The sequence below is a fragment of the Schistocerca nitens genome, chromosome 10, assembly GCF_023898315.1.
Source record: "Schistocerca nitens isolate TAMUIC-IGC-003100 chromosome 10, iqSchNite1.1, whole genome shotgun sequence".
Lineage (NCBI taxonomy): Eukaryota > Metazoa > Arthropoda > Insecta > Orthoptera > Acrididae > Schistocerca > Schistocerca nitens.
This window is the reverse complement of record NC_064623.1, coordinates 23,820,529-23,846,859: the sequence shown is the minus strand read 5'-3', so window position 1 is coordinate 23,846,859 and position 26,331 is coordinate 23,820,529. Positions and strand designations below refer to the sequence as shown.

Below are 26,331 nucleotides of genomic sequence, written 5' to 3'. Positions count from 1 at the left end.
AGGCCGTGAGCATTAGGAAAGTTACTGTAAAGGGAGGTGGTGTCAATAGTGGCAAGCAGGGCACCGCGTGGTAAACGGACAGGAACTGTGGGGAGTTGGAGGAGGAACCACTTGGTATCTTTTAGATAGGAGGGTAGGTTCTGGGTAATAGGTCGAAGGGGTCGGTCTACGAGAGCAGAAATTCTCCGAGTGGGAGCACAGTAGCCCCACAGAAATATCGATCCTTTCTACAGGCATCATCTTTTGCCCCACACCCAAATTCAATCGTGCAGAACTTGTTACAGAACTTCTCTCCTTCTCCCAGTTGCTACAGTGGAAACACTTTTTCACCGCCAACCCTACCGATCAAACTCAACCGAAGATCAATGTCGAACTCTCCTTGACTCAGTTCATTTCTCTAGCCAACTGTTATCCACCCAAAATGCACCCGAATCATCCGCTGTTAACTTTCCAGAATTTCTTAACTTTGAAGCTTGCCTCACCATCATTCCCCAAATCCCTTAAATGCAAATAAATCTTATATCTGCAGAAAGAACTGCAGTCTATCACCTATGAACTGATCCTGTACCTATAATCCTACCTGCTGACAAGGCTTCACCACTGTTGTTTGAACTGCAAGGATTACCTGGCAGGACTCTGCCAGCTGTCAGATTCAGACACCTACAAACCCTGCCACAGTGACCCCATAACTGAGATCTAGCAGGATCTCTAGTCTCTCTTCAAATCCTTTGGCCCATCCGAGGACCTCTACCTGGAGGCAATCTCTGCTCACCCCTACTACTCCCCGCACTCCTAGTTTCTACGTGCTTCCTAAAGTCCATAAACCCAACCACGCAGGATGCCCCACTGTGGCTGGTTACTGTTCCCCCACTGACAGAATCTTTGCTCCTGTAGACCAAAACCTAACAGCCTATCACCCGCAACTACTCTCCTATTAGAAAATAGCAATCGTTTCCTCCACCGACTCCCCACAATAATTTCTTCTGTGAAGGCATTATCTACAAATAAATCTGGGGTATCGTTATGGACACCGTGTGGCACTATTCTATGCCGACCTATTCACGAGCCATTTAGAAGAATCTGAGCCGTGGTAAAATTTGCTGTTCGAAGAGTGCACCGCAGCGGGTAGTGTAAAGCAGTCGCCCTCCGTTTCTGGCGGAGCCACCGCTGTGGCAATTACAGCTTCGGTGTCTCCCTCTGGTGCGAAAGGGGAAAGGTAGCCTGTTCGCGAGCATTTCAGGGGTGCTGTAAGCTCGTGAGTTGCAGTCGGTCAGTCGGAGAGAGGCCGGTCAGTTGCTTGGCCGCGTCAGTGTGGGGCAGTCGGTGTCTGTCTGTCGTCCGGAGTGCTAGTATGTGTTAGGCCGCCAGTCTGCTCGAGTAGTTCAGGCAACGGTCGTTTGTGGTCGGATCGATCGGTCGGTCGGTCGCACACTGAGACACGAAGTGACTTGTCCGCCTTGAGCATTGGCACATGTGAGGTACCATTTCCATTCCTCCTATGGGGTGCGTAGTTTATGTGTTTGTGTGAGTTGTTAAATTTTTAGTTTAAAGTAATCCGCTGTGTTGCAGATTAGCAGCAATGTAGTCTGTCAGAGGTTGTTGTGAGCGGTCGTGTTGAAAGGGAGCGGCGAGCTTCTCAGCCCGAAAGCTCACACTGTCAAAAAAAAAGGGGGGGGGGAGGGTATTTCTGTCTCAGAATAAATTGTAACTTGATATTTAGAGGGTGCTTTCTGATTATAATTTTTAAATCTGTCTTTTTTTTTTTTTTTTTTTTTTTTTTTTCTTAAAAGAAAGGATTTTTAGGAATAAAATTTCCATTAGTTGAAATTTAATTTGTTTTCATCAGTTACCCATTGGCAACTACTTCCACGCTCACATAGTGTGATTAAATGTGTTAATGTTCTTGATCAATTGTTAGTAAATAAAGTAAATTCTTTAAGAAAAGGTTTTGAAAGTAAATTCACGGTTCAGAATCATTCCTAAACATCATCACCTGGTCCAGATTCACTTATGACAACTTCGTGATCTGGACTGAGGATGAGGACACTATTCACCTTCTCCAGAACCTCAATACCTTCTACCCCATTTGCTTCACCTGGTCCTACTCAACCCATCAAGCCACCTTCTTCGATGTTGACCTCCACCTTAAAGATGGCTACATCAGTACCACTGTCCATAACAAACCTACCAACCACCAAAATACCTCGACTTCAATAGTTGCCACCCATTCCATTCCAAGAAGTCCCTTCCATACAGTCTAGCCTTTCATGGCTGTCGCCTCTGCATTGACAAGTGCTCCCTCTCAAAATACACCAAGGGTCTCTGATGCCTTTACTGACTGTAATTATCCCTCCAATCTCGTACAAAAACAGATCTCCCGTGGCTTATCTTTCCAGTCACCCACCACCTCCCAAAGTCACACTGTCCAGCCTCGTGACTCGGTACCACCCAAGACTGGAGCAACTGAATTACATTCTTCACCAGGGTTTCGACTACCTCTCTTCGTGCTCTGAAATGAAGACTGTCCTGCCCACTATCCCCCCCCCCTCCCCCCTCTGTTCCCCCCTGCCGACTGTGCCATTCTGCCACCTACCAAACATACACAATATCCTTATCTATCTTTCCACAACCCCTGCTCCCAACTCCTTGCCTCACGGAACATATCCCTGTAATAGACCTAGATGCAAGACCTGTCCAATACATCCTCCCACCACCACCTACTCCAGTCCGGTCGCAAACATCACCTATCCCATCAAAGGCAGGGCTACCAGTGAAACCAGTCACGTGATCTCCATGCTAAGCTGTGCTGCATTTTACCAACAAGCTGTCTGTCCACATGAATGGCCACCAACAAACTGTGACCACCTTGTTGCTGAGCACACTGCCCAACACAATGTTCTTCATTTCAATGACTGCTTCACAGCCTGTGCCATCTAAATCCTTCCCACCACCACCAGCTTTTCTGAACTGCCCACGCAGGAACACTCCCTGCAATATATCCTACAGTCCAATAACCCTTCAGGCCTTAACCTTTTTGTTAGTCATTTTCCTCACTCATCTAGCTGCTTCCCTGTAACCATTCCAACACTATACAGCTCTCTATTCTGCCAATGCACCCAGTCTTTGTACTTCTCTTGTTTCCTGCTAACCCCCCCCCCCCCACACCCCCAATCCTCTCTCCCCCGCCCTCCGTATAAACTCCCAACTGCCCCTAGCTGCCCTACCCTCTCTCCATCTCGTCCACGCATGCTCCTGCAGCAGCACTTTATCATTCCCCATCCTTACCCTCCTCCTCTCCTCCCCAGTCTCTTCCTTACTCCCACTCAGTTGCCTCTCCCATCGTGCACTGCTGTTTGTAGTCTGGCTTTAGCTGTCAGAGGCTGTGGTCATGTGTGGTGCGTGCGTGTGTGTGTGTGTGCGTGTGTGTGTGTGTGTGTGTTTTTTTTTTTTTGCTATTTACTTTGGCTTGTTGACCAATAGTTTATTGTGTGACAGTCTTTTTATTGTGTCTATCTGTGACTCAGCATCTCTGCTTTGTGGTGAGTGGCAACTATCCTTTTCATTATATTGTTACATTTGAGCCTGGCTTTTTCCCTTGTTTGATTTTGCATGAACACTTGGTACAGGGTCTCCTTTATGGATAAGCCACACTTTTGTAGAATTCTTCCAATAAACTTCTTCCAATAACCTTATAACAGACCTATTGTGCTTGTTCCATTCATGTCACTTTACAACATTATGCCTAAATATCTAATTGACATGACTGTGTCAAGCAGCACACTGCTAATACTGCATTCAAACATAACAGGATTGTTTTTCTTACTCATCTGTATTAGCTTACATCTTTCTACTTTTAGAGCAAGCTGCCATTATAACACCAAATAGAAATTCTAAGTCAGCCTGTATCCTTTTGCAATTATTCAGTGACACTTTTCCATATACTACAGCTTCATCAGCCAACAGCTGCAGACTGCTGCTCACCATTATCTGTCAGATCATGTATGTATATGGAGAACAATAGTGGTCCTATCACACATCCCTGGGACACCCCTGATGATGCCTTTGCCTCCAATGAAACTTGCCATCAAGGACAACACACTGTGTTCTATTATTTAAAAAGTCGTTAAGCCACTATGTATCTGAGGACCTATTCTTTATGCTCAGAGGTTTGCTACCAGTTTGCAGTGTGGTACTGTGTCAAATGTTTTCCAGAAATCAAGAAACACAGAATCTACCTGTTTACTTCATATATGGTTCACAGGATATCATGTGAGAAAAGGAAAATCTGAGTTTTGCATTGCTTTCTAATTATATGTCAATTTAAGGATATAAGCTTTTCTCTCACAACAAAATTTATTACATTGGAACTCAGGATATGCTAAACAACTTAGCAGGAAACTGATGTTAAGGATATTAGTCTGTAATTTTGCAAATGTGCTCGTTTACCCTTCTCCAACACAGGAGTCATCTGGGTTTTTTCCTGTCACTCAGGATTTCTTCTGGAAAACTGACTTGAAATTCCATCTGGACCAGGTAAGCTGTTTTGTTTTCAACTCTTTTAGCTACATTTCAGTGCCACGGATGCCTATTTTTATGACCTCCAAGAGAAGGTTGTGCGGCAGTCAAATTATGGTATGTCTGAACAAAATCATGTGTGAATGATTTTTAAATGTGAAATTTAAAACTTCACCTTTCCTTTTGTTGTCTTCTTCAGCAACACCAGACTGCTCTTAGACTACTCAACTCGCTTAGTGACTTTATGCAGGACAGAATTTTCTTGGATTCTCAGAAAGATATTTTACTAATGTATGATGGTGGAAGTTGTTGCGTGCTTTTGTGCATTGATCTTTTTATAGCTGCACGAGTTTTGGCCAACATTTGCATGTTGATACTCCTGCATTCCTTTTTGAAACAAGTGTGCACCAATCTCTGCTTCCTCAGCATTTTCTGAGTTTTGTTATTAAACCACAGTGGGTCTTTACTGTCTGTAATCCAATTATCAGCACATACTTCTTCATATTGCAACTAAAAGACATCCATTCTTTATGTACATAGGAAGTTAACAACTGCTTATTTATTCCTTCCAGCATAAAAACTCTCCTTGCATTCTTGATGGAGTTGTTAGCTTTAGTACTATTCTGGCTATGATAACATTATGATTGCTAATCTCTTTCTCTATACTGACACTGTCAATAAAGTCAGGACTACTCGTAATTACAAGGTCTAAAATATTTCTGTTGTGAATGAATTATTGCACTATTTGCTCAAGACGGACCATGGGGAAAGCTTCCAAAATTTCTTTGCAGGGCTGTCTATCCATACCACCTGCAACAAATCTGTAGACATCCCAGTCTATATTGGTATGTTAGTGTCACCTCTAACCAGTATTGTATGATCAGCTTACTTCCGTACTACTGAGTATGGACTGCCTTTGAATGATTCTACAACTGTTATAGCAGAATCATGTGGACAGTAAAAACATCTGATCATTAATTTTAGTTTACTTAGGCTGGTTGCTGGTATCAGGCTGGTTGCTCATATCCAGACAACTTCACAGTCAGGTTTAATACTTTTTTCAATTGGAATGAATGGTCCCCCTTATGTGATGACAAATCTGATTTATTTCAAGAAACTAAATCTTGTTTTGCAAATCTACTCCTCACATTGATACCCTACTTGTCCACTTCCCTCTCTTTTCTCTGGTATGAAAATTCATATAAAAATGTATTTCAAATCACTAATTAATTTTTTTAATTACCTTGATTACTTTCAATTTTTTTTTTTTTTTTTTTTTTTTCAAAACTAGAGCTCATGCTGGTCAGTTTAATGTTCCATTCATTTATTTGGCTATTGAAATCCATACAAGAATCCTTAGTGAAGATTTCTCTCAAATAACTATGTTTTTCTTAATCACCTTGATTACTTTCAAACAAATTAAATGTATTTTTTTTTTGTAGAAATAGACCTCACAATGTTCTATTCAATACATTATTTGTCTATTTCCCTCTCTTCATATGACTATGAAAATTCAGACACAAACCCATTGTATACTTTGTGGGGAGCCATGTTTTCATTATACAAAACGTTTTACAAAAACCCCACTTCAAAAAGAATTTTGATATTTCATATGCATACAGTATATTGATTAAATAAGCAAAAGGAAGACAAAAGTCTTTGTATAAAGAGTGATATGAGTGCAAATGGAGTTTTAAGCTAATGAACTAACAATGCCAAAGGAATGTTGGAATGGCTAGAAAACATCACTGCTGTAATATGGAAATAAAGGATTTTATTCTTGTTCTCCATTCTACTTTTTAAAAAATGTATTTTATATTTAATGAATTATGAGTATGACTTAGTGATAGTGAATGAGTAAATACATACATTGCATTTGGGAGAAGTCAATTCCAAACACTTGCCAGGAAAGCCTTTAGAATTCTTGTTATTTTTCCCATACTTGATATGTGCAAATGGGATGTTAACTATAGTTTTTCTTCCTTACTTGGAAACATCATAAGTAAGTTACTACTCACCAAATCCAACCGAGTCTGCACTGAGAGCCGTGTCATGTGCTATTATTTGCCCAAACTGCATGTACATGAGAGAGTTGATCTTGTCATTAAAGTCTCCAGTAGGAAACAGATGTGTCCTCAGAACTCTGGGATTTGGCAGCTCTTTCCCTGTTACAGACTTTTTTGGTTCATTGATACCTGAAGAGAAAGAAGTCTATGATTACTATTTGAAAGAATTTATTATCTTCATTCATTCCAGTGAATAAATGTAGAAAGTCGTCATTGAGGTCTTCCATCTGAAGACTGGTTTAATACAGATCTCTATGTTAGTCCAGCGTGTGCAAATCTCTTCATCTCTTAATAACTACCTCTTACTAAATTTAAACCGTGGTCTCACTTTACACTTTTATCCCCCAGGTTTCCCTACATCACCAAAAATTAACAACTGTTTCATGCCTGGGGATATGTCTTATCAACAAATTTCTTCTTTTAAGCAAGTAATATCACAAATTTCTTTTCATCCTGATTTGATTCAACATCCTTTCATTAGTTCGCCCCCCCCCTCCCCCTCTCCCTCCCTCTCTTTTTTAACCACATTTCAGAAGCTTCTACTCTTTTAATGTTTATCATTCACATTTGATTGCTAGGTAAGTCTACACTGCAGACAAATATTTTCAGAAAAGACTTACTAACACTGTTGTACAGTATTAACAAATTTATTTTCTTCAGGACAGATTTTCTTGCTATTGTCAATCTACATTTCATATCCCCTTTCCTTTGGTTATTGTCCGTTGTTTTGATTCCCAACTTGCAAAACTCATCTAATCCTTTAAGTCTTATTTTCTTATCTACAGTGCCTGACAAGAAAAGTGAACCACTCAGAAGGGAAGGGGAAACAAAATGAAAGTTGCCTTTTGAGAGTCTGCGTGACATTATTTCAGTGATTACAAAATTGAGTAAAATTTACAAAGAAAATGGCAATCTCAGCCCACTTATCAGTATGACACTGTATCTCCTCTGGTGTGGATGCACATACTCATCAATTGGAATGCTGTCATACAACTTTGTATCCTCTCTCGAAGCACGCTGGCCTACAAGTGCCGCAAACAGTGTTCAATATCCTGGATATCGGATACCAACTCTGTGCCGGAGCTGACGTCCAAACTGGTCCTACATGTGTTCTACCGGGATTACCTCAACATTGTGCAGACACATCATCGAGATATGTATTGTGTGTAGATGAGCACTTTCCGTTGAAAAACAGCATCATGAAATGTCGCACAAGAGGCAACTTGTGGCAACACAGGATGTCCGTGATGTATCACTGTGCAGTCAGAGGACTCTCAATCGACACCAGCCGTGACCTGAGGTCATACTCAGTGGCTCCACAAATCATGATGCCAGGAGTAACACAACTTTGTCTCTCCAAAACAAAGCAAGGATGAGACCTCTTCCCAGGTAACCGCCACACTCACCAATGGTGGTCATCCAGGGTAGTACAAAATGGAAATTCATCACTGAACACAGTGCGATGCCATTCATCGACAGTCCACACTTGCCAGCCATGGCATCACTCCAAACACAACTGTTTGTGCTCTGTTGTTGCCTACAAATGGGATGATATTTCCCTAGTACATCTGCAGCTAGTCTCTAACTGATGGTGTAGGCCGACACAAAATGTCCATTATTTTTTGTCAGGTGGCAGGCACAAATGTGAACAAATCACAATGTGCATAGTGTACATTACGGCGATTCCCCCCTTGTGTGGGTGAGATATACAACCTCTGACAAAGTTCAGTGAATAGTCCTGTAACATAAATGAACTATGAACTACAGTTACCTTACTGTCCTTTGAAACAGTCATCTCCCGTAACTATGCACCACTGAGCTCAGCGATACATGTCCTGGAAACTTTGCAGGAAGTCTTCCTTTGCTATGGTGTTCAAAAGCCGCATCACATTTTGTTGGATGTCAGGAATATCACAAAATCTATTTTCTTTCATAGCAAAGTTTGAGTTGAGGGAAAAGGAAGAAGTCTGGAGCATTGAGATCCGGTGAGTATGGTGGATGTTCAAGTTGCACCACACTCTTTTTTGGCAGGAACTGTTTAACGATATTGGCTGTTTATGGTGAGCGTTGTCGTGAACAAAAAACCAGGAACCTTGTTGTGTGTGCTGGGATCGTACCCTATATCGATGTTGCATGAAATGGGTCTCAATTTCAATGTAACGTGCAACTTTCAACGTCATTCCCTCAGGTAGGAATTCCTTGTGGATAATACCTCAACTATGAAAAAAGGTGATGAGCATCGTTTTGGTGTGTGATTTTCTGGCTCTGACCTTTTTCCAAAGAGGTGATATCGGAGAACACCATTCCGTGCTTTGTTGTTTCATTTCAGGGTCATACCGTAGACACCAGGTTTCATCCTCAATGACAATACAATTCCAGAAATTGGGTGTTGCAGCCACCGTTTTCACAAAATCCTGTGAAGCCTCTAAATGTGCCTGCTTCTGATCATCAGTCATGTGATGTGGCACAAGATGACAACACATTTTCCTCTTCCCTAACTTGTGGGTAAGGATTTGTCACACGGATTCACAGTCCATCTGCAGTTCATCCACTACGACGCGCACAGTTAATCGACAGTCATTCACGATTAATGTCCTCACTTTCTCAATATTTTCATCACTGACGGCGGCCACCGGTCGTCTGCTACGGGGATTGTCAGAAACAGTTTCCCGGCCTCCTCGAAAATCGGTGAACCACTCGTACGTACACTTCACGGGCAGTACTGGATCCCCACAAACACGTATCAGCATTGCAGACATTTCTTTCGGTGTCTCGCCAAGCTCAAAACGAAACTTTAACTTGATCCTTTGTTTGTTCATTGTCCTGTTCTCAGTTCAGAACCAATGCACTAAACAAACACTTTGTCCAACAGGTTTAACACGGAACACACACGATGCTCAACTGAACTACAGTGTGGGAGGTTGTCAGCACTGGCCACTACACAGGTACAGTGTTGTGAGTCACCAGTGTTGTCCGATCGATCGTTCTGACTTCATTCACCGAGCTTTATTGTCGGAGGTTGCAGTTGCCAGGAACCTTGACCTATCCTCAGGTTCATTTGCCATCCAACATGGGGCTACTATCACATACAAATATCTCACAAATCTGGATATCACACGATTCCACCAGATGGTCAAATGCAGACCCAAACGAGGCCTCTATCAATCTTTGTCAGGTGGTGACAATGCTTCCTCAAATGAGTAGATGGCATCTCCATGTCTTTCACAGTGTTTAGTCATTAGTTAGGCACTACCTCCATGGTAACAACACTTAACACAAACTACAATGAAGGTCATTGGAATTGCCACTATAATCATTTACATACTTGCTGATGGTGCATACAGAGTGTGGCTAGAAAATGATGGGATTGAGGCTGTCACAGAGTAAGTATGTATGTAATAAAGATGGTAGATCGATAGCCTTCTAAACTGAATGAGGCATCTCTGGTGTCTGTAGATAGATCAGTGTGACTGTTGCCTTCATTAGTGCAAGAGCAGTATTTTATTTTTCCAGAAAAATGATAAGTGTAATAATTGTGGAATGAATTGTCATTAAGTTTCACATGAAACTTGGAAAACTACTACCAAAATCTATCTTTTACTAAAAGAAATGTATGGCGAAGACTGTTTATCGTGTACACAATTTTTTGAGTGGTTAAAGCGTTTACAAGATGGCCATAAAGATGCTGAAGATGATTCATTCCCAGTACGCCATTTAACATCGAAAACAAAAAAATATGAAAAATGTAGGTAATCTGATTTTATCTGTCAGTTGAATGTTTGATTGATTGCTGAAACTGTAGAAATTGACAAAGAATGCACAAGGCAAATTTTACACAACCAGTTGAACATGAGAAAACTGTGAGCAAAACTGGTGCTCAAAATTCTCATGATCAAACAAAAAGAAGCTCGTTAAAATGTTTGTACTGACACTTTAATACCGTTCAAAATGATTCTAATTTCTTGGAAAGAATGATAACATGTGACGAATCTTGATTTTTCACTTATGTTGCAGAAACAAAGTGCCAATCCGCGCACTGGAAGGGCTCTGCTTCACCGAGAGCAAAAAGAACTGAAAAGAGCAAATCGAGATTCAAAGTGACGGTGACTGTTTTTCCAATATTCGTGGACTGTGTATCTTTACTGGGTTCCTGGAGGTCAGACTACTAATCGACATTACTACATTGAGGTTCTTGTTCAACAGTGTAAGGAAATAAATAATAAAAAAAAAAAAGATACAAACTGTGGAAGAACAAGTGATGGGTTCTGCACCAAGGTAACGAACTGGCTCATAATCCATCGTCTGTTAAGAGGTTTCTAGCAAAGTCAGCATTTCAGTGCTAGACCACCCACCTTATTCACTTGACCTAACACCATGTGTTTTGTCTACACCCCAAGGTCAAATCTGCAGCAAAAGGAACAATACTTCACTCTGTTTAAGCAGTGGAAGGAAAGGCAGCAAGTGTCATCAAGAAACTCACAGGAGGAGACCTCCAGCACTGTTTACATCAATGGAAAAGTCATATGGAGTGTTTTAGGGATAAAGGAGAAGAATATATTGAGAGTGACAGAAGCTAAATACTCACATTTTTGAAATAAAATGTTTTACAGCAATAGTCCTGTTATTTCACAGCCACACATCATAAATGTACAAAGTTATATTGACATCTGACTATGTCATCTGTGTGCTTCACTTTTTTCGTCAGACGGTGTAATTCATTCAGCATCAACTGATTTAATTCAATTACATTTGATTGCCCTTGATTTAATTTTTCTACATCAAGGAAAAATGTGATTTAATTTTATAACATTTTATAGCCATTGCTTTAATCTTTCTACATCAAGACAACACCCCACCTCATATTGCATTATATCTTTTCAAGAAACTACATATTTTCTTCAACTGATCTTCCAAGTTTACTCATCTCTGACATCATTTCAATGGCATCAGCAAACCTCAAAGTTTTTATCTCTTCTCCCTGGACTGTAATCCCCTTTGCAGTTTCCTCTTGGCTTCTTCACTGCTTGCACAGTTTAAAAACTGAATAACACTGGGGACAGACTACAACCCTGTCTTATTTGCTTCTCACATACTGCTATGGTCGTCAACTTCCACAAACCCCAATACGGACACCAATGATAACTCCAAATTTTTATGCCAATCAGCTGAGATTTTATTAAGTGAAGAATGTGCAGAATGTGCTAATCAGAAAACTTATCTTAATCAGTTCAATATAAAAAACTGCTCTTATAAGTTCATATTTAAATGCTGCAGAGCTTTTATAAATACTCAGAAAACATTTGAAATATTGAACATTAACGTACACCATTCCATCATGAGGCAATTTTCTGACAAAATTTGATTTATCTATGTTTTCTAGTTTATAACTTAAACATTTTGTCTTGGACAAATTGTTATTGATGTGTGCTATCCATGGATGCTTCTTTTATCATATTTCCATAACTTATTTAAGAGGTGAATTATACATTATTACTTTGATGTTAATCATATTCATACAGCAAACTACTAATACCAAGTGTTGGCCGTTGATGTTTGATGTCTATTGTCTGCACATAATTGCAATCTGTTTGTTGCTACAGATGGCTTCTTTTGAATGGAGCATCATTCATTGTTGTCCAAACTTTTCAAAACTCAGTTCTGACAAATGGCTTCAAATTAGGCAAAGTCAAATGTAAATGCATGTCTAATTATAAGTAAGTAATTGATATACCATAATGTGATTCTGACAAACATGTTGTAAGACAAATTCATTCTTCAGTATACTGATCAGTGACATATAGGCCTAACATTGATGGAATTTTGACAAATCAGTTACACAAGAAAGACAAATTAGTGAAAAACATTACATTAGCATCTGTACACGGTGCATAAAGGACAATTTTTTTAACCTTGATATACAAGAAATCCCTTACTATATGGGGCTGCTGGCAACCCTAACTACTGCTTCCCTTCCATATTCTTTGACTCACACGACACCAGCCTACTTCTGCACAAGCTATAAATAGCCTTCTGATCTCAGTATTTTATCGTTGATAACATTAGAATTTCAATTAAGAAATGAATTAAAAAAGACAGTGTAATCATTATTTATACATTCCAAAATAAGTACAGCAATCAAAGGCACATTCATAACAGTATGGCTTTTGTAAACCAAGGAAAAATCATGAAAAAATATGAGAGACAAAGCTTTATACAAACACCATTGTGTCAGCCTGGTATAGGGCATGTAATGTCTTTACTTCCCTTCCCTGTTTCCATTCTGCATTATCATTATCTCTTGGTTTCTTCACTAGTATCTACATCCTTTTCTGTAGCTCCTTTTTTTAATGATATTCTTATTTGCCCACTTTGCGAGGTATGATACTGTGAATAGAATGTCACAGAGCACTGAAAGATCTAAGTGGAAATGAGGTTTCTGGAGTAGATGACATACCCTCAGAATTATTGGTCCTTGGGAGAACCAGCCATGATAAAATTATTCCACATGATGTGCAATATACATGAGACAGGGAGAATACTATCAGAGTTCACGAATAATGTAACAATTAAAATTCCAAAGAAAGCAGGTGCAGACAGGTGTGGATACTGCCAAAACACAAGTTTAATAATTCATGGTTGCAAAATATTGACATAAGTTGTTCACAGAAAAATGAAAACATTGGCAGAAGCTTATAGCAATCCAAGGCTTTTTCATTCTTCTAAACTAAATCATTTGATACCACGTTTGATTGAATTCTGGCGATCTTCAATGTTTGTTAAAAACTCAGTTTTTATCTCGATTTGCTATTTCACTATTAATTTTATAAATTATTTAAACATTTTAGTATGATTTACACAGACCGCCTGGTTAGCCTGCAGTCTAACGTACGGCTTTCCGGAGTGAGAAGGAGTGCCTGGTCCCTGGCACGAATCCGCCCGGTGGACTTTTGTCAAGGTCCGGTGAGCCGGCCAGTTGGTGGATGGTTTTTAGGTAATTTTCCATCTGCCTCACCGAATGTGGGCTAGTTCACTTTATTCCGCCTCAGCCACACTATGTCGGCTATTGCTGTGCAAACAAGTGCTCCACGTATACGTGTGAAATCAAGAGCCAATTCGTATGGAATTGTATTTGTAAGTGGTAACTATTACTGGTGTTGAAAAAAAGAGCTGGTAATAAATCAGCGATGTTAAAATAGCATTAGTGTTCTCAGAAATTCTGAGACCTGAACCAACTAATTTCAGATCATGAAGAAATTTACTCTGTCTCTAAACAACTGCAGCCATTCCAAAATTACTGACACAAGCACGTAACAGCCACACAATATTATTATTATTATTATTCATGTTGCAAGATGTTATTGTTCAATTATTGGTTGGTCATGTACAATGTGTGTGCTGAATGCAGGGAGAATCAGTTTGGGTTCTGGAGATATGTAGCAAAATGTGAGGCAATACTGACCCTAGAAGTTATCTTACGAGGGACACACACACACACACACACACACACACACACACACACACACACACACACACACACACACACACACCTATGTATAAACCAGTTCTAGATTTAGAGCAAGTTTTCAACAATGTTGTCTGGAGTACACTCTTTGAAATTTTGAGGGTAGCAGGGATAAAATACAGTTAGTGAAAGGGTATTCACAAGTTGTACAGTAACCAGACAGCAGGTATAACAGCTGAATGGCATGAAGGAAAGCAATAGTTGAGAAATGATTGCCACATTGTTGTAGCCTAATGTCTTGTTTTTCGATGAGCAAGCAGTAGAGGAAACCAAGGAGAAATTTTGGAAGGGGATTAAACTTCAAGGTCTGCTGATAACATTGTAATTCTGTCAGAGATGGCAGACTTGGAAGAGCAGTTGTATGGATTTGATAGTGTCTGCAGAAGAATATATAAGATGAACATCAACAAAAGCAAAACAAGGGTAATGGAATGTAGTCAAATTACACCACGCAATGTTGAGGGAGGTAGATTAGCAAAAGAGACACTAAAAGTGGTAGAGGAGTTTTGCTATTTGGGCAGCAAAATAACTGATGATGGCCAAAGTAGAGAGGATATAAAATGTAATCTGGCAATAGCAAGAAAAGCATTTCTGTTAAAGAGGAATGTGTTAACATCAAACAGAACTGTAACCATGGGAGTGAACGATAAGCATTTCAGACAAAAAGTGAATAGAAGCTTTTGAAATATCATGCTATATAGGACATATGCCGAGACATCACGGTTTTGTCAGTTTGGTAATGGAAGGATGTGGGAGGATAAAAATTGTAGAGGAATACCACACTGTAAACAGTTTCAAATGGCTGTAAGTTGCAGTAATAATACAGAGATGAAGAAATGAAACTTCCTGACAGAATTGTTCTGGAAACATTCCCCAGGCTGTGGCTAAGCCATGTCTCCACAGTATCCTTTCTTCCAGGAGTGCTAGTTCTACAAGGCTTGCAGGAGAGCTTCTGTGAAGTTTGGAAGATAGGAGATGAGGTACTGATGGAATTAAAGCTGTGAGGACGGGTCGAAAGTCGTGCTTGGGTAGCTCAGTTGGTAGAGCACTTGCCCGCGAAAGGCAAAGATCCTCAATTCGAGGCTTGGTCCGGCACACAGTTTTAATCTGCCAGGAAGTTTCATATCAGTGCACACTCCGCTGCAGAGTGAAATTCTCATTCCAGAGATGAAGAAGCTTGCTTCACTAGGATGCAGAGTTGCAGCAACCCAGTCTTTGGACTGAAGACCACAACAAAAATAGAATTTTTTTCATTTTCAGTTGTGAAATAGTGCCACAAATTTTCAACACAGCTTATCTGTGATTGCTGCTACACTTTGGATCTTGTAAACACATAGTGAGTTAGCTTGCTTAGCTTTTCACATCACAACTAATTGAAGATGTATTTTTGGGCCTCCCACTAGGTTGAATATTCCATTTTACACAGAAAATCTGAATTGTTAACCTGTCTGGATGCACAAAAGGATACTTCCTTTGTTTTTAGTTGTTGTTCATGATAGGACACATTCTAGCACCTTCATTAGCCCTGGAGCAAAAATGTTGTAAACAAGGAGTAGGCCAGACATTTAACAGTAAAGGTGAACTTATTTCAATGTTACTGGATCAGACTCAACTTTTAAAATGTCAATATGATGCATTACTGAAAAAAAGCCAGTAAAGTGTACAGGAAAACATGATTCTCCATTCCAATTCAAAACAAAGTTTAATAATCAGTATGCCTACAGCATACAATTTGAAACTAGTGACCATTAGCACCAATATTCCACCAACACTAAACCACCTGAGCTTTCCTTATGGAAAACTAGAGTGATATAGAAGTTTTTGAAAGAAATTTCTGCCACCTGACTTAATTGTTTATTTGTTGTACACAGTCATGATTTTATAGCTATTCTCAAGTGCATGTTGAAATTTTAAAATATGCCTGATCTGTCTGTGACATTTCATGTCATGTGTCATAATTGAAAAAGACATTTCTGGTCTTGTAGACCAGTTGTCATATTACAGGATATGAATACATATCCAAGATACATAATATGGCTGACATTGCATACAATGAGAAAGCATTAACACATAGTATAGCATATTTAACACCAATAAATGCGTACATGCTGGTCACAGGAATATACTAACTGTTAAATATGCCATATTGTATGTTATCAGTTTTTCATCTTGCGTATGTACTTTTATCCTGTATTGTATTCACAGGAGAGGAAGGAGAAATTATCAGCAGGGCTCAAGAGATATTGGGAATGGAAGAGAGCATCGAAGAACTAGTCATAAGAGCTCCTTAGTGGGCTTAAATCAATAATAATAATAAAGTATCCTGTAATACAACAACTGGTCGGTAAGACCACAAATATGTTTTTTTGACAATGACAGGTCACAGACAAGTCAGACACATTTTAACATTTCAATATGTACTTGCGAATGGCTACAAACCTAAATCATTAAGGTTTACTATAAATGAACAATTAACGCCCAAATGGCAGACCTTTCTTTTGGTTTCTTTTAAAGAAATAAAAAGAAGATACTCTATCTATCTAACTAACCCAATTTAAATGGCTGGAAGTACAACAAGCTTTTATTAATGTGTATTATCATGAGGCAATGCATTTGTAATATACATTTATGCATAAAATATCTTACCATCAAGGAAGACCGATTTGACAAGACGTGTATATGCAGTACTTGTCATTCCCCATGCTGGATGCTCCAAATTGTTACATGACGCATTGTGTGTTCTGTAGATATCAGAAGCATTACATGTAGGTATTTGCAGAACATGAGCTGGATCTGCAGGAACTTTTAAAGAAATCAGGAAGTCTCCCATGGCCTCCGGGGGTATGTTAAACCTGTACAGAAGTGATAATTCAAGAAAGTTATGTACTCAAAATTTACAGCAAGAGATTCAGGTATAATTTTTTATGAATTTATTTACACAATTTTCCTATGGAATTGCATTCATGATGTAACAGTTAAAATCTGTACAAACCAAAATTTCTATGTGATTTAAACATTGGAAGGGACATACGAGGTGTGATTGGAAAGTTGTAGGAATGTATCCGCTACTGCTTACTGGTTTGGAGGACAGGTACATGGAAGGTGGGGAGTGAGTTATTGCCTTGTCCTAGAATGCCCTCTGACAGGAAACTGCATTTCTTTCATTCAGTTTGTTGTGGCAGCTGGTTGAGTGCAAGTCTGTTAGGGCTCCGGATTCTGTCTGCATGAATAAAGATGGAGCAACGAGTTTGTGTGAAATTTTGTTTTAAAACCAGGAAATCAGCTTCTGAGACTTATGAACTATTAAAAACAGTTTTTGGAGATACAGTAGTTGTATGAGCCAGTCAAATGTTTTTGTCTGGTTCAACAGATTTAAAAACGGCCGCAAATCATTTGAAGATGCACCACAGTCTGGCCGTCCTTCCACCTCAAATAACGAATGAAAATGTTGTGAAAGTTTACGACTTACTGCACTCTGATCTTAAACTTACAATTAGGGAGATGGCTGATGAACTTAATTTAAGTTTCTATGCAGTTCAGTCAATTATAACAAGATCTGAGTTGGGAGCTACACTATGACAATGCTCCGGCTCATCGTGCCTCCTCCATCATTGAATTTTTGATCAGATTCAAAATTCCTGTGCTTCTACAACCGCCATATTCCCCTGGATTGGGCCTTCTACCTGTTTCCTAAAATGAAATTTTCGTTGAAATGGAAGCGATTTGACTCGATTTAAGACATCCAGCAGATACGGAGAGCGTCCTTAACACACTTCAGGAAAAAAATTTCCAGGAATGTTTCCAAAAGTGAAAACACTGTTGGAGTTGGTGTGTTCAGTCAGAAGGAGTCTATTTTGAAGGAGATGCATCACAGTAGCATGTAAGTACCACCATTGTACAATTACAGCCCATTCTTAAAACTTTCCAATCACACCTCGTATATATGAATTACATTTCAGACAAATATTTAATGCATGGGTACTTCAAAAAGTAAGTTACACATTTTGTCCTATACTAAGACCATGGCACAACAGTAACTGCACATTTTCAGACAAGAGTACATGTTCGAGGTTTCCTGCAGACACACTCCTACTGCAGGGCAGGTAACAGGTGCATCAAATTTGGGAATGAAATGACATGGAAACTGGAAACGTACTCCAAAACTAAAGTATATGGGGCAGCACAAGTCTTGTGGGCAAAACATCTAAGTTGCACACTGACTCAACACAGAATTCTGGTGGTATAAGGACCAAATGCAATGTTGTATCCAGACAAAGTGAAATAGTGCCCGTAATTCAACAATGGCTGCACAATTGTGGGTGATACCAATTGGGAAGGGAGGCCATTAATATCTATGGCCAATGATAGTGTCCAGTCAATCCAGGATCTGATTTAAAGCAATTACAGATTTTTTGATGATTTGGAAGTTCATACTGTAGCTCTCGAAAGGATCGGTGAACAAGATGCAGACTTCAGTTTATGAGGAACTGAATGATTAGCAGAATGTTCCAACAACTGTATACAGAAATTGGTGACTATACTGAAAAATAGTAGTGTATCTGTGTTACTTTGAAGTGTAATGCAAGATTTAGTAAAAGTTAATTTGGTTTGCCATAATAATGTGTAACTTACCATACTTTTTTAAATCCTCTTGTACACTTAAATAACACAACCAGGAACATTAAGGTCAATGCTTTACAGGTCACTGGATTCTCTTACTGTACTTCTGCAAATATGGCAAACCATTTTGTAAATAGCTTAATATCACTGATATAACAATGAAAACAATCAATTTTGTTCATATCACTGGTGTGTTACATACAATCAGGAATTTACATTTGAAAAAAGAATTCAAGCCCATGTGAAATATCATTCTTGTGCAGCACAGTGTTTGTGAGTATTACAAGGAGGGTTTTCAGAATCTGTTGTTAGAAATGGAAATATCAGATTTTTCAGTCATCTATTATCATTAATAATGTTGTGTCCAGTTCATACAGCATAGACACAATGAGGTAGCTAGGTGCACGCTAAACTAACGCAGACGGGCTTGAAGTTCTGGAACATGAGACTTATTAATGAATAAGAAGAAAAGTACGTAGAGGTTTGTTACTTAACTTTTAATGAGTCCTTGGAATACATCTCTCTTGAATATTAGTAAGCTATAAGCACTGATACAAATGACGCCTTGCTAGGTAGTAGCTATGGACTAAGCTGAAGGCTATTCAATCTGTCTCTCGGCAAATGAGAGGAAGGCTTCGTACGTCTGGTCGCAAGCTATGTCGTCCGTACAACTGGGGCGAGGTCTAGTCCGTGTCTTGTGACCTGCCATGTGGTGGCGCTAGGTTTGCGATCACACAGTGGCGACACGCGGGTCCGACATGTACTAAGGACCGCGGCCGATTTAAGTTACCACCTAGCAAGTGTGGTGTCTAGCGGTGACACCACAAAAAATCATACCGGTTGATCTGATATGTAATTTATGTTGGTGGTGTATGATGTAAACTATAAAGAGAGATTTATATGAATTTTAGAGTTCCTAACATGTTTTTTAAAGTGGCCAACAAAGGGCACCAGTCGTTATGCAAGATACCCAATAGCACGTATAATGGACCTCCGTGGTATGACTTCTTTATGTATTTTAGGCAGACCATACAATGGGGTCACCCAACAGAAAATTCCTCGCTGTGTATTTGGAAGGGACACTAATACAGGCAATATTATTTCGTGCATGTAGGTAGGCATCTTGTGGAGAGTTATATAAGGACTTGTGAGCATGCTCATGGGGCACATACTGTATCATTTAGTGGGCACCAGTGTGTGCTGGATTGCCACCCTGGCTAGTAATAGTGTGTTGGTGGTGATTAAGAAGTGATTCCCCAAGTCCTACCCAGAATAACTGACTGGGTAAGGGGGTTGTATGCACCCAGGGTTTTTCTAATCAGAATCGACAGCAGACCAACACCGACAACAATAGTTCAGGTATACATGTCGACGTCGCAAGCTGATGATGAACAGATAGAGAAAGTGTATGAGGATATTGAAAGGGTAATGCAGTATGTAATAGGGGAACGAAAATCTAATAGTCATGGGCGACTGGAATGCAGTTGTAGGGGAAGGAGTAGAAGAATATGGGCTTGGGACAAGGAATGAAAGAAGAGAAAGACTAATTGAGTTCTGTAACAAGTTTCAGCTAGTAATAGCGAATACCCTGTTCAAGAATCACAAGAGGAGGAGGTATACTTGGAAAAGGCCGGGAGATACGAGAAGATTTCAATTAGATTACGTCATGGTCAGACAGAGATTCCGAAATCAGACACTGGACTGTAAGGCGTACCCAGAAGCAGATATAGACTCAGATCACAATATAGTAGTGATGAAGAGTAGGCTGAAGTTCAAGACATTAGTCAGGAAGAATCAATATGCAAAGAAGTGGGATACGGATGTACTAAGGAATGACGAGATACGTTTGAAGTTCTCTAACGCTATAGATACAGCAATAAGGAATAGCGCAGTAGGCAGTACAGCTGAAGAGGAATGGACATCTCTAAAAAGGGCCATCACAGAAGTTGGGAAGGAAAACATAGGTACAAAGAAGGTAGCTGCGAAGAAGCCATGGGTAACAGAAGAAAAACTTCAGTTGATTGATGAAAGGAGGAAGTACAAACATGTTCCAGGAAAATCAGGAATACAGAACTACAAGTCGCTGAGGAATGAAATAAATAGGAAGTGCAGGGAAGCTAAGATGAAATGGCTGCAGGAAAAATGTGAAGACATCGAAAAAGATATGATTGTTGGAAGGACAGACTCAGCATACAGGAAAGTCAAAACAACCTTTGGTGACATTAAAAGCAACGGTGGTACATTAAGAGTGCAACGGGAATGCCACTGTTAAATGCAGAGGAGAGAGCAGATAGGTGGAAAGAATACATTGAAAGCCTCTATGAGGGTGAAGATTTGTCTGATGTGATAGAAGGAGAAACAGGAGTCGATTTAGAAGAGATAGGGGATCCAGTATTAGAATCGGAATTTAAAAGAGTTTTGGAGGACTTACGGTCAAATAAGGCAGAAGGGATAGATAACATTCGATCAGAATTTCTAAAATCATTGGGGGAAGTGGCAACAAAACGACTATTCACATTGGTGTGTAGAACATATGAATCTGGCGACATACCATCTGACTTTCGGAAAAGCATCATCCACACAATTCCGAATACGGCGAGAGCTGACAAGTGCGAGAATTATCGCACAATCAGCTTAACAGCTCATGCATCGAAGCTGCTTACAAGAATAATATACAAAATACTACTACTACTACTACTACTACTACTACTACTACTACTACGTGATCAGGCCCAGTGGACCGCACGCATCTACAAGTTTCCTCCTCCACTGTATTCTGTCCATTGCTGCTATCCGCCATTCGTCCACATCTATTGACATTTGTTTTAAATCTTCATGGAGTCCATCCCTCCAACGCTTCTAGGGTCTCCCTGGCGGTCTCTTTCCTGTAGGTGTGAAATCCAGGAGCTTCCGAGGCCATCTGTGATCCTCCATCCGGGCCACATGGCCAGCCCACTGCATTCGTTTGGCTTTGACAGTTCGTGCTATGTTGGGCTGCTGGTATAGTTCCTCAAGCTCTTGGTTGTATCTGATCCTCCATTCCCCTGTATCTGCATCCAGAACCGGACCGAAGATCTTCCGAAGCACTTTTCTCTCAAAGACAAGGAGCTTATGGAAGTCCTGTTTCCGGATACTCCATGTCTCACAGCCATATAGAACAACAGGCTGGATCAGGGTTTTGTACAGTCGAATCTTGAACTGTCTGGAAAGAGATTTGGACCGAAGCAGTTGTGCTAGGCTGTGGTAAGATCGGTTTCCTGCTTGTATTCTGGCATTGATCTCTGCTTCACATGACGAGTTCTCAGTGAAAAGTGCCCCTAGGTATTTGAATTCTTGCACTCTCTTGTAGGAATGGTCCCCAACCTGCAGTGATTGTAGATGATCAGCAGTCTGACAATGACCACGCGTCATAACGAGGTACTCTGTCTTAGCTTCGTTTATGTTTAGCCCAAATTTGCTGGTAGCCTCCTTTAGTGCTTTGGTCATTTGCTCCAACTCCTCTTCCAATCTAGAGAGTAAACAGATGTCGTCTGCATAGGCTAAATATGCCAGTCTCTTTCCTTCGATTTCAATCCCTTCGTTCTCTTGGAAGGTCTCGCGTATGATCTTCTCGAGGGCTAAGTTGAACAGGATAGGGGACAACCCATCTCCTTGCCCGAGTCCTGTCACAATTTCAAATTCCTCAGTTACGCGATTTCCCATCTTCACCTTTGCATGTGTCTCGTTCAGACAGATCTTTATCAGATGGATGAGTTTCTCTGCTATGCCAAACTCCCTTAAACAGTTGAGCAGGCTCTTGCGATGTATGCAATCGTAGGCCTTCTTAAAATCAACGAATAAAATATGCAAATTTTTACCATATTTACCCAGTTTCTCAGTGAGCTGCCGGAGATGTGATCTACTGTTGACCGTCCTGGCCGGAAACCTCCCTGGTACTTCCCAATCACCGATTCTGCCACTGGCTGAACTCTATGTATGAGGCAATTGGACAGGATCTTATAGCAGACGTTAAGCAGGGCGATTCCTCGATAGTTGTCACATTTCAGTTTGTCGCCCTTCTTATGTATTGGACAAATCAGAGCTGTTTTCCATTCTCCTGGTAGTTCTTCTTTGGTCCATATTGCCTGTATCAGTCGGTGTATTTTTTCTGCAAGTTTCTCTCCTCCTGCCAGGATCATTTCAGCCTGTATTCTATCTCGACCTGGACTCTTATTCTGTTTAAGGTGTCTGATTCTGGTTTTTATCTCATCCAGGGTAGGTGGGGGATAGTCTGCATCGGCTGTAATTGGGTACTGGAAATCAAACTGCAGTTCGGGTTCATCACAATTTAGCAGCTGTCGAAAGTACTCTTTCCATCTCTCAGCTATGTCCCTATCGTTCGTCAGGATCTTATCACGGGAATCTTTGACAAATTTCTGCTTGGCCTGGTGACCTTTGCAGAGGTACTTCACCCTCAGAAACATTTCCCTCGTCTTTTGTCCTCTGAAGTCTATTTCTGCTTCAGTGATGATATTCCTTATGTATTTCCTCTTTGCTCTTCTCAGAATAGCTTGTGTAGTCTTTCGGACCTCCTCAAATTGTGCTTTGGCCTGTGCCAGATTTGTCCCCTTCAGCCATTTGTTCCTGGCTTCCTTTCTCCTTTCCAGGGCATCTGCACATTCCTTTCCAAACCAGATCTTCTTGCCCACTGGGTTTCCCATGAGTGTTTCCTTTGCTGTATCCCTAACTGAGCTCTGGATGTTTCCCCACATACGTTCGAGGTCCTGATTCGCGTCCACTTCACTGAGTGCTTCAAAGCGGTTACTAAGTTGCAACTGGTATCTGGTCTTCGTTGCCTCATCTTTTAGTTTCTCCACACGGTACCTTTCCACTCTTTTTAACTTAGGCCCCGTTCTTCCTTTACACTGTATGTTTAAATGGCCTCTGACCAGGAAATGATCACTCCCACCTTCGGCACCCCGCGCTGTCTTAACGTCTAACACCCATCTCTTGGCTCTGAGATCAACGGCAACATGGTCTATTTGATTTACAGTTCTCCCATCTGGTGATACCCAGGTTCCTTTATGTATGTTTTTCCGCTGGAAGTTTGTGCTGGAGATGAACAACCCTAATGATGTAGCGAAGCTGATGAACCTAACTCCATTGTCATTGCTTAGGTTGTGTAGACTGTGCCTACCTGTTGTGTCTTGGAATATTTGTTCTTTCCCAATCTTGGCATTCATATCACCAAGGAGGATCCTCAGGTGACCATGTGGTATAGCGTCCATCACTGCCTCTAGCTGCGCATAGAACTCGTCTTTCACTTCACATTCGCTCTCCTCCGTGGGAGCATGACAGTTCACAAAAGTCGCCTTAATATGCTTTACTTCCAGTGTTAGAACAGATATTCTTGGGTTGACTGAAACGAATTCTGAAACATTAGTGGCCAACGTCTTACTGACGCAGAAACCAGTGCCTAACAGATGACCTCATTCACAGGCTCCATACAGAATTGTACAGTTTTCAACATCAATGCTCCCAGCATCGTCCCACCCGATTTCTTGCAGTGCAACTAGGTCTAGTTCGTACCTCTGAATTTCCCTGACCACACTGATTGCAGCTCCTGTCTTGTACAGACTCCTTACATTCCACGTTCCAAATCGTATACCGGTTCTTTGCCATTGACATCATGTATTTTTGTCAGTAATGTTCCAAGGCTTACTTGTAGTCTTGAAAGCATGTTTAATTTTTTACGGAGAGAGGGTGCTGGCCTCCCGTCCAACCTGCGGTGTTACCCTCACAGCTGACAGGACTGCTGGCTTTTCTCAAGGGGTGGGCTCTCCTCAGGAGTTGGGTTATAGGAAGGAATAAGAAAATTGGAAAGACGCCCTCGGGCCTCGAAACCTAATACCGTTGGGGTCGAAAAAGCAAGAGTTGGCCAAGGGAGGCCGACAGGGAAGGAGAAAGAAGGAGCTTGACACAAGTAAGTGGAAGCGATGTCAGACTCAGCTCGGGTCCCCGCGGTCGCCACCCGCGTACTTCTAGCTGAAGCCCCTGGGGCAAATATACAGAAGAATGGAAAAGAAAATTGAGAATGCACTAGGTGACGATCAGTTTGGCTTTAGGAAAAGTAAAGGGATGAGAGAGGCAATCCTGACGTTACGGCTAATAATGGAAGCAAGGCTAAAGAAAAATCAAGACACTTTCATAGGATTTGTCAACCTGGAAAAAGCGTTCGACAATATAAAATGGTGCAAGCTGTTCGAGATTCTGAAAAAAGTAGGGGTAAGCTATAGGGAGAGACGGGTCATATACAATATGTACAACAACCCAGACGGAATAATAAGAGTGAATGATCAAGAACGAACCGCTCGTATTAAGAAGGGTGTCTTTCGCCCCTACTCTTCAATCTGTACATCGAGGAAGCAATGATGGAAATAAAAGAAAGGTTCAGGAGTGGATTTAAAATACAAGGTGAAAGGATATCAATGATACAATTCGCTGATGACATTGCTATCCTGAGTGAAAGTGAAGAAGAATTAAATTATCTGCTGAACGGAATGAACAGTCTAATGAGTACACAGTATGGTTTGAGAGTAAATCGGAGAAAGACGAAGGTAACGAGAAGTAGTAGAAATGAGAACAGCGAGAAACTTAACATCAGGATTGATGGTCACGAAGTCAATGAAGTTAAGGAATTCTGCTACCTAGGCAGTAAAATAACCAATGACGGACGGAGCAAGGAGGACATCAAAAGCAGACTCGCTGTGGCAAAAAAGGCATTTCTGGCCAAGAGAAGTCTACTAATATCAAATACCGGCCTTAATTTGAGGAAGAAATTTCTGAGGATGTACGTCTGGAGTACAGCATTTTATGGTAGTGAAACATGGACTGTGGGAAAACTGGAACAGAAGAGAATTGAAGCATTTGAGATGTGGTGCTATAGATGAATGTTGAAAATTAGGTGGACTGATAAGGTAAGGAATGAGGAGGTTCTATGCAGAGTCGGAGAGAAAGGAATATGTGGAAAACACTGATAAGGAGAAGGGACAGGATGATAGGACATCTGCTAAGACATGAGGGAATGACTTCCATGGTACTAGAGGGAGCTGTAGAGGGCAAAAACTGTAGAGGAAGACAGAGATTGGAATACGTGAAGCAAATAACTGAGGACGTGGGTTGCAAGTGCTATTCTGAGATGAAGAGGTTAGCACAGGAAAGGAATTCGTGGCGGGCCGCATCAAACCAGTCAGTAGACTGATGACCAAAAAAAAAAAAAAAATGCACCCAGGTATTTAAAAGTGAGAGGCCCACTGTTTCTCCACAATAACATGAGTAGCCCGCAATGCTCATGCCACGTAGTCACACAAATGGAACTTAATGGTACGTGGTTTTCTGAATGCTTCTGAATGCACTGGGAGCACTGTGTGGTGTGCCATTAAGTTTTGTTGTGGCACAATTACATAATGCGCAAATCACTGAGCGACGGCATCTGAGGTGTTGCTTGCTCAGCATCCTTGCGGGAAGTGTCAGTTGTGAGGTAAAGGCTTCAAAGCCACACTTTCTTCAGAGAAAAACCCGCCTATGGCAAAGAGGTTGTGGGGGAGAGAATCTTTGCCACATTTGGAT

The 26,331-nt window shown here is 40.7% G+C and overlaps 1 protein-coding gene across 1 annotated transcript in view; it reads right to left on the bottom strand.

Annotated features, from left to right (window-relative positions):
• Positions 1-26,331, bottom strand: part of LOC126210308 (peroxidase-like) — a 190,161-nt gene that overhangs the window by 96,011 nt on the left and 67,819 nt on the right. The window contains exons 4-5 of the mRNA XM_049939504.1: positions 16,750-16,955; positions 6,534-6,710 (exon numbers count right to left, since the gene is read on the bottom strand). Of these exons, the coding sequence (XP_049795461.1) occupies positions 6,534-6,710; positions 16,750-16,955 (383 nt within the window). The remainder of the gene's footprint in view (positions 1-6,533; positions 6,711-16,749; positions 16,956-26,331) is intronic.